The sequence below is a fragment of the Triturus cristatus genome, chromosome 9 (genome assembly GCF_964204655.1).
Source record: "Triturus cristatus chromosome 9, aTriCri1.1, whole genome shotgun sequence".
Lineage (NCBI taxonomy): Eukaryota > Metazoa > Chordata > Amphibia > Caudata > Salamandridae > Triturus > Triturus cristatus.
Genome location: NC_140592.1, coordinates 1,239,363,950 through 1,239,378,259, shown reverse-complemented (window position 1 = coordinate 1,239,378,259; position 14,310 = coordinate 1,239,363,950). Strand labels below are relative to the sequence as shown.

Below are 14,310 nucleotides of genomic sequence, written 5' to 3'. Positions count from 1 at the left end.
AGCGATGCCATAGTATTAGGACATCCATTGACAGTTCAAGTACCACATGCAGTAGAGGTTCTTTTGAACCGCACACAAACACAACACTTGACTATAGCACGACTCACCGGTTACGAATTAACATTGTTTCAGCCACATATAGAAATCAGACGTTGTAACACATTGAATCCTGCCACACTTTTACCTGTAATCGGAACAGACCCACTAGCTCATGATTGTATTGAAGTTATTACAATCACGACGAAACCCAGACAAGATTTACCAGACGTTCCATTATCAGACCCAGACCTGACGTTGTATGTAGATGGTTCATGTATGAGAACAAGTACAGGAGAGTTAGTGGCCGCTTACGCAGTCACAACAGACACTGAAGTCATTGAAACAAATTGTATAAATACCTTGTCCGCTCAAGCAGCAGAGCTCGTCGCTCTGACACAAGCCTGTATTCAAGCCACAAATAAAAAAGTCAACATATACACTGATTCACGTTATGCATTCGGAGTTGTACATGACTTCGGCGTGCTGTGGCGAGAGAGAGGTTATTTAACTTCTCACGGTGCCCACATTCAGCACGGACCCCTCATTCATGCCTTATTAGATGCAATACATCTACCCACTGCAATATCAATTATGAAATGTAAAGCTCATACGAAAGTTACTGATATCATTTCTCAAGGCAATGATCTAGCTGACAGAACAGCTAAACAGACTGCTCAAACTCAAACATCCGACATGACAAAGACAATAGTCCCGACGCCAACACATTGCATGATGGTTAAGGATCCCGCTCTTGACGTAATTGACATACAGACACATGCTACTCCAGACGAAATAAAGAAATGGACTGAATTAGGAGGGATCCAAACGGATCAAGGATGGATGACAAAGGAAAAATCTGTGTGGTTCCTTCCTGATTCAATGGTCCAAGTCATTATTAACACTGTACATAGTCCAGCACATCTAGGAGAAAAAGCTATGCTAGACAGCATTCAACACATTTGGTTCAACAAACATTTACGAGCAGCAGCTAAACAAAAAGTCCGTACCTGTATGATCTGTTGTCAGTTTAACCCAGGAAAAAGCATTCCCGTAGAACAGGGTGGATTTCAGCCTCCTGATCACCCTTTTGAAGTCCTCCAGATGGATTATATCCAGATGGAACGATGTCGAGGATTCAAATATGTTCTCGTAGTTGTCTGTGCTCTTTCCCGTTGGACAGAGGCATACCCGGTTTCAGATTACACTGCCCCGACTACTGCCAAACAGTTAGTTCGAGAATTCTTCCCACGATACGGTTTACCACGTGTTGTCTACTCAGATAACGGCCAGCCGTTCTCATCCGAACTAATGAAACACGTTTCACTTTTGTTAGGTTATCAGTGGAAATTCCACTGTGTCCGACACCCCGAGGCAGCAGGTCTCGTGGAAAGACATAATCAAACTCTGAAAATTAGATTGTCCAAAATATGCAGAGAGAAAGGTGTCGACTGGGTAGTAGCGTTACCAGTTGCACTCTTTTACATGAGAATGGTAGCACACTCTCGAACAGGGCTATCCCCTTATGAAGTGATCTTCGGTAGACCACCAAATATGTGGGGGACGCCTATACCACGTAAAATAACTGATATTGACTGTAATATGCTGACAGATTATTTGGCTTCCTTGATGTCTGCACTACAATCTTGTCGTTCACAGGTAGCTGCAGCTTTTCCTGACAACACTGAGGTGAAACCCCATGACGTAGTCCCGGGGGACCTGGTCTTAGTGAGGAACTTCGATCGGAAGACCCAGCTGGATCCTAGGTGGAGGTCGCCGCAACTGGTCTTGCTCACCACAAGGACAGCCGTGAAGATCGAAGGCAGGAAAGGCTGGATACATTCAAGTCATATCAAGAAATTTCATGGACTACCATCGGATGTAAATACCACACCTCGTGTGTCTTCACCCATTGACTCAAAACTTCCTTTTGTTGAAAAGAGTAATCACGAACTATATAAACTAAAACTCAGATCTAACCAGTCGGGAAATTTGATTGTTTAAGTCCTCTCCAAGGTGAAGCGGTTGAATTTGTCTCTGACATGTATCCCTTAGACCTGAATAGAGAAAAAACCCGAAAAATGTTGAAACGACATGCATACTGTAAATCACTGCGTAGTCATTGCACAGTGACGTTATTAATTTTGTTTTTCTTAAGTCTTTTAATAATTACTGCAAGTATATTGTTGCACATATATTATCCTATTTCTAGACATGTTTATAATGTTACTGCTGAACATTCTTTTAGTGAATTACCTCCGCATGAATTGTCATATAGATTTGCGCTGCGCAATAACACGTTTATTAGTATGTTACATCATTCCCATCAGGTTAGCAATGCTACAAATTGTTGGATATGTGGCCGACTCCCTCCCTATCAGAATTATAAAGGAATTCTACCTCTCTTTCCATACCCATTCACACACAACGGCTCCTGTGGAGCATGGTTTAGTTTAAATAATTCCCTAGATTCAAATTCTGCAGTTTATCAAGACAACTGGGTATGGGGAAATTTGAACTTAGTTTTACTTAAAGTCTGCTACCCTAACAAGGAGGGACTTCCCAAAAGAACAGGAACTGATCTAGAAAATGAAGTGTATGAATTAGGTAATTTTACACTCAATCTTATGATCCTAAATGTCGAATCCGAAGCTACTCCAATTTTGCCCGCTATGTCAATATTCCCAGTAAAAGGTGAATTATGTGTAAGAAAGAATGGTTCCATACATATGGGCCATAGTAGATGCACCACTGTAATAGAATTCAGTGATCAAGGCAAGTCGACATTTAGAGCTTCCCGCCATTCCTATTTTATATGTGGTCAGACGGCATATGTACGCCTACCTCTAGATTGGGATGGTACCTGTTACATTGGATTCCTTTTGCCACCTGTTTTCCTAGCTCCTCCTGATTATCACAGAAATACTCATTTAGTACACCATAGAGAAAGAAGAGATCTCCCAATAGTCGATTACACTGAAACAGCATGGGAAAAATACACAGATTTCAATAAAGGTCTCTTTCCCTATATAGGTACCGTTACTAATAGTAAGCTGATACGTAGATTAACTAGAACCCTTGAAGCAGTAGTGAATGAAACTATTTCCGCCTTAGGCAATTTAACAGAAGAACAGTCTGCTATGCGGATTGTTGTGCTTCAGAATCGTCTTGTCCTTGACGTCATCCTGGCCGATAGGGGCGGAGCTTGTAGGGTCATCGGATCAAGTTGTTGCATTTTCATACCAGAAAATTCGCCATCTGTATATAAAGCCATAACTCGCCTTCATAAGATTGTAAGCCAGATACACCAGAATCCAGGCACCTGGACTTGGTCCGGTTGGTTTTGGAGTGTATTATCTACCTTTGGATGGAAGGTCCTATCCTTCCTAGGTATTGGCTTTCTCATACTATTCAGTTGCTGTCTATGTCTACAATGTGGACCAGCGATCTGTGGTCTGTGTGCCACATCGTGTATTCCATCACCAAGATTTCATTCGTCCCAGAAGAAAAAAGAAGAACAAATGATGCTATATGAACAGATCAATGGATTGATGAAGATTGATATCTCTTGACGGGCAAGTAGGGGACAAGGAGGGAATGTGGAAATATGGATTTTTCTGATCAGTTATGTCCCCTATCTTGGACCCCAACGGTTCCATGTATAAATCACAAGTACATGTATGTTCCCTCCAGTTCCAGTTATGAAGACGCAAACTCATGCGCGTCCACCGTTAACATGTCCTCTTTCAGATCCGCCATGAATGGGCCGGATATTCCATTCCTAAGTACGAAAGGCCACCGGCTTTATATGGTTCACTTATGCCATTTTACAGTTCAGGCGAGTAGGCCCTGATTCTGTCATCAAGCTTTTCTTGCTTTCTGCCTCTGAAGCTCCAGTCTGAGCCTGCATCTGTGACCATGAACTTTGTCTCATTCCCTGCGCGGCTCACGATGCCTGACATCAGCCTGTTGCCTGCCAAGAAACTGTATTTCACCTTCGAAATTATCTGCTCCGCTCCCTGCCCAATGCATTCCTGTCTAGTAGTTTAAGTAAACATTCTTCCAGCTACCGAGCAAAGGCCCGGCTTCTCTGTCTTTATGCAAGTAATTCATAGCCTTATTATTATGGAAGACTTCTGCCCTCGCATCTAGTGTAGACACTTAGACGCTTGTACACGCACTAACAGTCAGTATAGGCAGTATAGAATAAGATTCTACTCTAAGAGACCTCTCTTTTGGATAACATAGTTCTTTAAACATAGGATGTCAGATATGATTTGGGATAAGGTTGACTTGACCCTCCAGACATCTGTCGCCACATGTAGAGCTAAATGTCAAGTCCCCTTCACCCCCTAGTTGCACGTCAATCACACGTCATGCTGCTGCGCGCGCATTTCTGCCAAATATTTCTGCTGACATTGCGAAATTCCTTCATGGAACCACCCTATTATGACATCACACCTGATGACGTTCTTTAGTCACACCCAGTTACACCTACTTTTGCTACGTATGTATGTTTTATCTACACTATCAATTGTTACGCCTCTTGCATTTGCTTCACTGTAATGCCTATTGTATAAAAGTGATTAATTATCAATAATGTATGTACTTCACTTCCTGAACCTTCGTGGTGATGGAACTTGGAGCAACCGATTCGAATCGTCCATTGGAATAAAGCCCATTCCGAACCTCTAATACCACGGATTCTGCCTCTTATTTACTGAGCTATTTCTATTATGTTTCTGTATCAAATTAAGTCCCGGTAATTAAATTATGACATTCCTACATGAGCAGATGGGAAGACGAACTGAAGAATGCATAGAAAAGGGAGGTAATACGGGCTAGAGCAGCCACTTCGTCTATCTGAACTAAATATAAAGAGAATCCTTACATGGTCCTAACTAGGTGGTACTTCACCCTAGTTAGATTGGGGGCCATGTTCGGGAATACGATAATGCTGGAGGGAATGCCCGCAGAGGGGCACCCTGCTTCATATTTGGTGGACCTGCCCACTGGCCCAGACATATTGGGCATCTCTCCTCGGCCTCATAAAGGGCATTGCAGGAACCACTCTTCTAATGGCCCCACCAGTGATACTGTTGGATCATCCAGGAGAGGATCGGACATAACCTATGTATGCCCACTCGGGTCTTCTTGTCACACAGATGTTGTTAGTGGGTCCAGTAACAGTGGCTCATCATTGTTAACAAAAAGCAGCTCCTCTGGTAGGACTAAAAGATGGCATATTTATACGATGAAAAAGTGGACTACACTGAATACACATAAAACGAATATGTTTGAAAAGATTTGGAGGCCGTTCATGACCTATATCACACCCAGGATTCGGGGCTGGCGAATGGCTCACCATGTGCCCGACCTGTTGTAGAAGAGGACCCTTCGTAGGATGTCGGGCTCCTTAGACCAAACTCGACCGAAGGATCCACCAACAGCGTATTTGCTGCGTGACTGGAAATTAGTGTTGCTTGTGTGGATATTCCCCTCTACCTCCCCCGGACCGGTCTCTCTTTCTTCACCCGGCTTATTACTGCACTTGAGGCCCTACACTTAAGTCGAAGATGTTCATTGTTTTTCTTTTTACTTTGTTGTATGCTGCAATATTATTGTGCAGGTCATCTCTACTGTACCTCTGGTGAAATGTATAAATAAAGTATGGAAAAAAACTATGGCTAAAGGAGTTTGTGAGGGGCAAAAGGATTATGATCTAGAACACAATTTAAAAACATAAAACTGCATTATAATTGTAATTTCGTGAAACCGGATGAAGCCAGTTTTATCTAAAGGATCTTAGAATTAGAAGTGAGAAGGCTGTATGTGAACTTGAAGCTGTCATCAGTGTGATACTGGTTTGAAGCAGATGCCAAGTTCATACTGCAACTGTGAGATCCACAATTGAAATCACAGACTTCTCTTTAGTCCATGTCTGTTTTCTGAGCCGAGTAAATATTTGGTGCAGATTTATACAAAGTATAATCTTAATATGTTTTCTGATGCTCGGTCTTTCTTTTCCTTCCCAGGCAAAGTCAATATCTACTTGAATAAATCTTTCAAGTCAATTTTTTTTTTTCTTTTAAATAGAAAGCTACTTTATCTTTATATAATTGTATGATTTTCTGAAACATTCCTGCTGAAAAGTTTTCTTTTTAATAAATAAATAAATGAAATAATAAAAATAATTCATGATCTCTTTGGCAATACAGATCTTTTTTCCTTTTGAAGACGGCTTGTCCGCCACATGCGAGGTATGTTTTGCTTATTCCATGGTCATCCTGTAGTAGTTGCGTTTTTGAGTCCTAATCTGTCATATAATATATATAGGGATGTCATAGAGAACATTTAAGGCATCAAACACAAGGTGATGGATGGAATGATTGAATTAATCTCAGCCACTGGTGATCGCTCTGGACTGCACCCCAATCCATCATTTTTCAACCACCGTGCAATCGCAGTTTGGGCCCAGCCACATGAAAATCAGTCTTGACTTTATTATTTATTTTATTTATGAGTTTTATAGAGCGCGAACTTGACCCGTTAGGGTATCAGCGCGCTTTACAGGAAAATATAGCAATACAAAGAACAGGTTTAACATCCACCAGTTACGGATCGAGTAGCAGGGGACAAGGTGCAGGATACATGAGGGACATAAGGGCATGTATTTACAGGTTACATATCGAAATACTCATGACACGATAACATATTACAGATTACATTTACAAATGTTCAAGACAAGGCTCCAAGTTTCTGATGGGGTAACTAGGTAATCCGAAGGGAGGCAATAGACGGCCATAGATCAGGGCCATGGTGATGGTGGAGGCCAGGTTTAAGCTAGAAATTTACCCATGAGGAAAGTGTTGGCCTCCCTTTTGAAGCGAATTTGCTCTATTGGGAACGGTCCAGCCCGAATTGCCAGGCCAGGTTCTCCCTGAACCAGAACACAAGCAACCCAGGACAAGGTACGTCCAGAAGTGGGTCCTGTGCACACTGTGTCAAGGAAACCAGGCTATACCTGGCTGATGAGCCCTAACTACGGCAAAACCGGTCCTGGTTTGCTTGTGTTCAGGTTCAGGGAGGACCTGATCTGGCAGCTCGGGCTAGGATGTTCCTATAAGAGCAGGGTCTAGAGTGATTTGCATATGGCTGGTTCCAAACTGAGGTGGCATGGTGTGCAAAATTATGATGGACTGGGATGCGGCCTCGAGTAATTAACAGTGGCTGAGATTAATTCAAGCATTCCATCCATCACATTTTCGTATACTTTGGTCATACAGAACCGTGGCATGTCACAACAGAATGGGTGCCAACAATCCCAAAAAAGGCTATTGGAAGCTTGCCTCAGGCGGCATTGAGGTTTGTTCTGGTTAAAGAACATAGATTTAACGGCTGATTCCTCGATTCTTCAACTAGTGACAAGGTGAATTTGAAACACCATCTTGCACAAACTCATCCTATCTACCTGTGACCATTACCCCCTGACTCCTGTTCACCTCTACGCACACTGGACTGCTTACACGCCTCCTTATGCCTGAGCTTTCCACACACATAGATCTGCAGATCTTTGAGTGTATATTTGTTGCCGCTGTCGCTATTTTTATAAATTAGTCCGCTGCAAGTAAGCACCCTTGCACAGAGGGCAATTGCAGGCCTTACTCTTCAAAATGCTGAGCAACCAATTGCATTCTTAAGAGTCGTAATATTGTGACCAGAAAAGAAGCGACAGCCTTAGAGATACATTGAAGGGGAAAAACTGTCCACCAGCCTGATTAAGGATGATTCTGAGATTGAATAACCACCAGCAGCAGCTTAAGCACACTCTTCACCTACAGAAGAGCCCTTTCTATTACCCAAGTACAGAGGTATTGTTGCATTTACCAACTTTAAAACCGGTCTGAAAAGGTCTTACATGAAGTATTGCTGGGACACTCCTACCCTAATCCTAATTCTGAGAAATAACTTGTTTTTTCTGTATGCTATTTTTTACACATTAGGCACGCGTACATCTTCACTTACCATAAAGTTGTGAATGTGGTACTATAGTGTCAGAGTTCTATGGAAATAAATTATAAACTCTCCTCCCTACGCAGACCCACCTTCCAGAGAATACGTCTACTTAAACTTAGTACTAAATTATGCTCAGTCCTTGCTACTTATATTGGGCTTTTAGCTCTTCCCTGTGAAGGTGCAGTGGCCAATCAACACGTACTACTACTCTGCCACTACTCAATTTACAAGTAGCTGATGCTGGCACATTACAGGCGCTTTGAAAGGTTTTCTCACATCACACTTTGCCTAGAAAAGCCTTTTCACCAGAAAATACACTTAGCAATGTAAACAGACTTTTACCCAACCTAATGGTGCTTATTTTATTGACCTACTAAGGGTGAAATGTTGAGGGCACCAGCTAGCATTCCAAGCAAGGACCACTCAGTTAAACAAGGCAGCACATGTATTATTGCAGTGGTCCACCAGAAAAAGCAAAGCCCAGCCACTCCAGAGGGCTTTTCAAAACACGCGGAAAAGTGCAGCGTGCAAGGTTTTATCACCAAACTACCTCAATGGGTCTTCTCACTCCAAAATGTGGCCAGATTTCACTAGAGAGTGCATCTACAGAGACATTAACACCACACAGTGTTTCCTGGGGAGGCGCTCTCAACGCACAGTGTACTATCAGAGATGTTCTTCCCACACAGTGAACCCAAGGGGTATTCTCAGGACACAGTATAACCTGAGAGCCCCATCTTCCAATTAATGTACCCTGAGAAGCATTCTCACCGCAGAGTGTATCCAGAGGTCTTCTCATTCCACAGAGCACCTAGGGAGAAATTATGAACACACAGTGCACCCAGAGAGGACATGCTGTACCCCATGAAGCACAGTGACCGCACAAAGTTCTCTACGAGGCATACTTAGTACACAGTGTAGCCAGAGAGGAGTTCCCATCATATAGTGAACCCTGAATATCCACTCACAGTTTACCTGAGAGGCCTTCTCACTGCACAGTGTACCCAGGGAGGCATTGTCAGGACACAGTAGGTGTTGATAAGTCTTACACACCCCAAGAGGCTCATCCTCTCCACATAGCGTAACCAGAGAGGCCAACTCCACCCACACTATACCTTGACGAGCTTCAGCAGCTGATACAGGTCTTCCACCTCGTCCCCTGTGCACTCCTTGTACACTCGCCCCGTGTCCATGCTGCGGCCTTCGATAGTCCGTCGATACAATGGGAGGCCCATGGCTTCCGCATACATGTCAATGGCCTGATGACCCACCGTCTGGTACATGTAGCTGTCAAGTTCATCTGTCCCACCTTCAAAAACACACAGAAAAGTTTATAAAACAATAAACACATGGGGAGATTACAACCCATAATACAGTAGACGTGTACCACTTCTATTCAGAATCAGTGGGATTACAACCCATAATACAGTAGACGTGTACCACTTCTATTCAGAATCAGTGGGATTAAAACCCATAATACAGTAGACGTGTACCACTTCTATTCAGAATCAGTGGGATTACAACCCATAATACAGTAGACGTGTACCACTTCTATTCAGAATCAGTGGGATTACAACCCATAATACAGTAGACGTGTACCACTTCTATTCAGAATCCGTGGGATTACAACCCATAATACAGTAGACGTGTACCACTTCTATTCAGAATCATTGGGATTAAAACCCATAATACAGTAGACGTGTACCACTTCTATTCAGAATCAGTGGGATTACAACCCATAATACAGTAGACGTGTACCACTTCTATTCAGAATCCGTGGTCTGCACAAAGTGTACAGTCAAAAGAAATGTGACTAGCACCCTTGACCACTGCTTCAAATGCCTGCCTGTAGGTCTGTCTGTAGCAGGTTTATGAGGTCTGTGCCCCTCCACACCCCCCACCGATGAGAAATGTAATGTCACAAGAGAGTCACGCACCAGTGAGGGGGGATACACTGATGACTTGGAACCGAGAGATCTGTTATGGGGTGAGCCTCAAAAGAACGTTCGAAGGACAGATGGGGTCAATTCATTTCAGTCGAGAACCAGGATTTCTGTTTTGTGGCCATCAAGTTTCAGGGTGTTTTGTCTCATTCGGATTTCAGTTGCTCTTACACACAATCAATGTCTCAGCTCTTTACAAACAAAGTAAACATTTACAACAGAGTAAAAATGCAACCAAGCAAATAAATCATTATGCAACACAAGACAGAACAAACAAGCATTTGCAATGCAATAGGTCTCGCATTTACGCGAGTTTAAGCTATTGGCATTGTAAATGACAATGCGTTTTAATGATGTTTCAAAAACCAAAACATAAATAAAAGGCATTTTCATTAACAATGCCATTAGCTCAAACTCGCGTAAATGCGAGACCTGTTGCATTGCAAATGCTTGTTTAAGTTGGTGGGCAGCCTCACTTTAGATGAGTGCTGTCCCATTGAGTAAGTGTGCAGATGGATACTGCCTGTTGGGGCTCAAAGAAGTACCTGGCTTAGCTTCCTCTCTCTTCCAGCTGAAATGGTTTTTTTTTGTATACTCACTGTAGGCGCCCCAGAAGTCGGGCCTGCCCATCACTTCTCGCCCATGTCAGACAACTACAGTAGTGACTAATCACACTATGGAAACATCACTTGTAAATGTCAGGGACCACGTATCATGGTGCACATTCTGGACTATGCTGAAGGAAAAGCCACTCCTCTATTCGCTATGTGCAGTGGAGTAAAATGCTTACTAAGGACAATGCACAGCATGGTTATTCTGGTTGACTAGCCCCTGGGACCTGGTTGCCCCTCTAGAATCCCTACATGTATGAATACATATACCCAGCTAAATTCAAAACTAGCCATCCTTTCTGAGACTCCAACCCCCCTAGCAGTTTTAAATGTTTTCGGGTTTCTTATTGGGTAGTAACAATGTCTGATTTCTGTCATTGGAAAGATTACAGTGGAACTTAAGAGGCCTAGCATGTTACTCACTTGTTGCCTATGTAGTGACCTAGCAGAGAGTTGACACTTCCCCAGCTGCCATGACATCTCAGGTTGCAGCTCGTGCTGATTCCACCTCTGGGCTGACATAAGTTTAACCTACCCTGACATAAGTTTAACCTCCCCAATATACCCTGTCCCCCTGTGATTCCCTTAAGAGGTTTTTCATTCTTTTACTATGGTGGTGGGATTCATCACTGCTGCTCTGCTGGGACCAAGGCCTCAACTCCATGAGGGTCTTCCTTCCCTCCTTCCCATCAGGCACCCTGAGCATTGTTGCCACTAGGTGGAATTGCCACAAGGAGGGCTTAGAGAAAGTTTTGGGGAGAATGATAATCTAAAACCTATGTTGGTTGGCTGGCACTTTTTCCCTGAGAGGCAGGGCCAGCGCGAGGTTAACATTGCCCAACTACATCTTCACCACCTATTGGTAAACTATTCCATTTACTATTCAGCCAGTCAATGTCAGAGATGCTGTATTGTTTACAAGAAAACTTTATGGGTTCATAGCTACCTACCCTGCATTTCTTCCTTTACATACTACCAGCTCTCGAGCATAACTCTGACGAGCCTTCCGTCTTCCTACTTGCCGTTGGCAGGAGAATATTTGAGTGATTAAGCTGTTTGGGCAGAGCCTTCTACCCCTGTGAAAGATGGAATGAATTATTCCTCTACTGCTCGAGGGCAATTGGTGAATCAAGTATAGTGAATCTGAGCCCATGACTCGCAGTGTGTAGATGTCATTTGTCATGTAACCTCTGATGGAAAAAAACCCTCTTCTTAGCCACAGTCCTCCTCAGTAATCTTCCGTGGGCAGAACTAATGGGGCAATTAATGATCTTTGACTATAACAAAAGCCCCAGTAGCAATTCGTTAAGGAGGTAACATTTGTTAGAGGGTAAATACCAATATCCGCCAGTGTGCCATCATGTAGTGCCAGTAACCCGTGAGGAGTGGCACAAATGTCCTTATAGCATGAGAAGGTAGCGCTAAACCCCCCAGTAATCATCTGAGGGAGTGAATAAACCCTTAATATGCTTCTTAGATATGGTGAAAGGATCCCCAGGGTTTTCGTTGGTATCTGGGGTTTGGATTAAGTATCTGAAAATCGCCTGAGTCAATTTATTGCTCCCCAATAGACGTCGTTGTGTGGAATTAAACCATCTTAAGCCATCTATAGGCAAGGTCCATGTCTGATCGGCGCTCGTACCGCACTGCCTGCCTGGCTACAGTAAAAGCCACTATAGCATTGCCCGCCATGGACTGCAGACGATCCAACAACGCACAATGGCATAGCTAAGGCCACCCAATCATCAAACATTTCTTTCCTTTCTTTTTGGGAGCATCTTTTGAATTGGCTGTTTGTATTCGGGACAGTTGGTGGTGCGCAGAACCTTTCTGATAAAAGGTGGGGGGTTAGAGGAACGCTGCACCTGCAACTAGGCCTGCGTCAAATTTGCCTGCCTTATTTTGGACAGTAAACTGGTACACACCCAAGACAAGTCTGTTTAAAATTGCAAGCTCTTGTTTTATTCAACAGCCTTCCATGTTATTGTAGCCGGCCTCCCAGACTATGAGAGAGTGCATCTGTTTATTTGTTATGCCATTTTTTGGTGCCGTTATTTTATTTGTTCGATTGAAAAAAGTCTATGGAAGAGGGAGAGTATCATTCAAGGGCTGAGCTGCATCGAGTGTGTAAGCCGTACTCGGTGGCTGGCTGCTTTTGAGATGCAGAAGCTTGGAAGGCGAGGGCACGAGGCAGAGGGGGCCCAGTGTCCATAAGTGGCCGCGCGCGCGCGCCAACGCTCCATCTCCAGAGGAGTCTCCTGCGGAATAAATAACCGCGTCCCCTCAGGTGAGCGGGTTTGTTGTGAAGACAGGGAGCCGATTGTATATTTTAGGCATGCAAGTCGGTGTTGTCAAAGCAGTCACATGAGAGTGTGTGCTTACAGATCGGCTGTCACAAGCTTAGCTGGTGATTTCCGGGGGACTTTGTCAGATGACCTCGCCGAAGGAATGAAAAGCATATTCATATCATAACATATGGACCCGGATCTTGATATAGGCAGTCGGAGTCAGTGACCCCTGACCCTGTCCAGCGAGCTAGTGGCCAGCAGTGCTTTCCACTGGCACCAGACTAGAAGTATGGTGACGAACCGGAAGTGACGCTGTCTGCACGGCTTGCTTGGGCGGATCGAAACCCAGAAATGGGTAGAACAAACTATCAAAACATCAACTGATTGTTTAAACATTTTCACTTGGGTAGAACTTGGCAAAATCTAAAAACTTAGCAGTTCCAAAAATTAGGTGCGTCGAAATAAAATAAATCCACAGCAGAACCCCACCAGCAGCTTCGAAAACTGAATCTATGGTGTGTTATACAACTAGTCATTGAGCTCGCGTAGTCTAGAATTGTATAGGTAGTGCCCCTATCAAAGAGACACTCAAACGTTTAATAATAATTCCAAACATCCTCTAACAACAAGCTGTATCCCTACTCATACACAGCCACTACCAATGCTCCATGCACCTCATTTTCAAGCTTACGATGACTTTTTACCATAAGCGTCGCAGATACTTCCATTTGTAAAGCATGTCTGTTGTACGAACACTTTTAATACCGCGCTCCTACAAAGCCGCCAGATCCCTAGCTCCATGTTCCATTTGTTGCCTATAGGTAAGAACATTTAAGCGCCAGGGAAAGTGAAAGCGCGCCATGCGCGCGTTGTCCTGAAAATCACGGGGGGGAGGGAGGGAAAGTGAAAGCGCGCCATACGCGCGTTGTCCTAAAAATGCTACGAGCCGGAGATGTGCATGCGCCGAAAATCACAGGGAAGGAGGGAAAGTGAAAGCACGCCATGCGCGCGTTGTCCTGAGAACGCCGCAAGTCGTACACGTGCACATCGCCTGTCCGGGCGCTTGCACATCTCCTGTCCCTCTTCGACAACCGAGTCAACGACAATAGATCTCGCCAAGGTGAACAGCGCATGCGCTGCGTCGCTAGGCGAGACCTAAAAAATAAAATTCTGTTTGTACTTTCATCACCATGCCCGAAACTGTACAGGTCCACTCAACCTCACCAACAGAGACCCTCACATGAGACTCATCACAAGTCCATATCCTCGACTGGGCACTGCATTCCTTTTTATTCTCTAGCCAATTTTCCTCAAACAACACCCATTAACTCCCATGTACTCACTTCTTCCCAGCCAAAACATATAGCACCTAGGTGTATTTTTCATTTTCTGACGTACAATACCCTTGTAGAATAT

General features: G+C 43.8%; 1 protein-coding gene across 1 annotated transcript in view; it reads right to left on the bottom strand.

The window, feature by feature from the left end:
* DPH6 (diphthamine biosynthesis 6) overlaps positions 1 to 14,310 on the bottom strand; it is a 487,001-nt gene that overhangs the window by 448,802 nt on the left and 23,889 nt on the right. Inside the window, exon 3 of the mRNA XM_085627344.1 lies at positions 9,168 to 9,361. Within this exon, the coding sequence (XP_085483470.1) occupies positions 9,168 to 9,361 (194 nt within the window). The remainder of the gene's footprint in view (positions 1 to 9,167; positions 9,362 to 14,310) is intronic.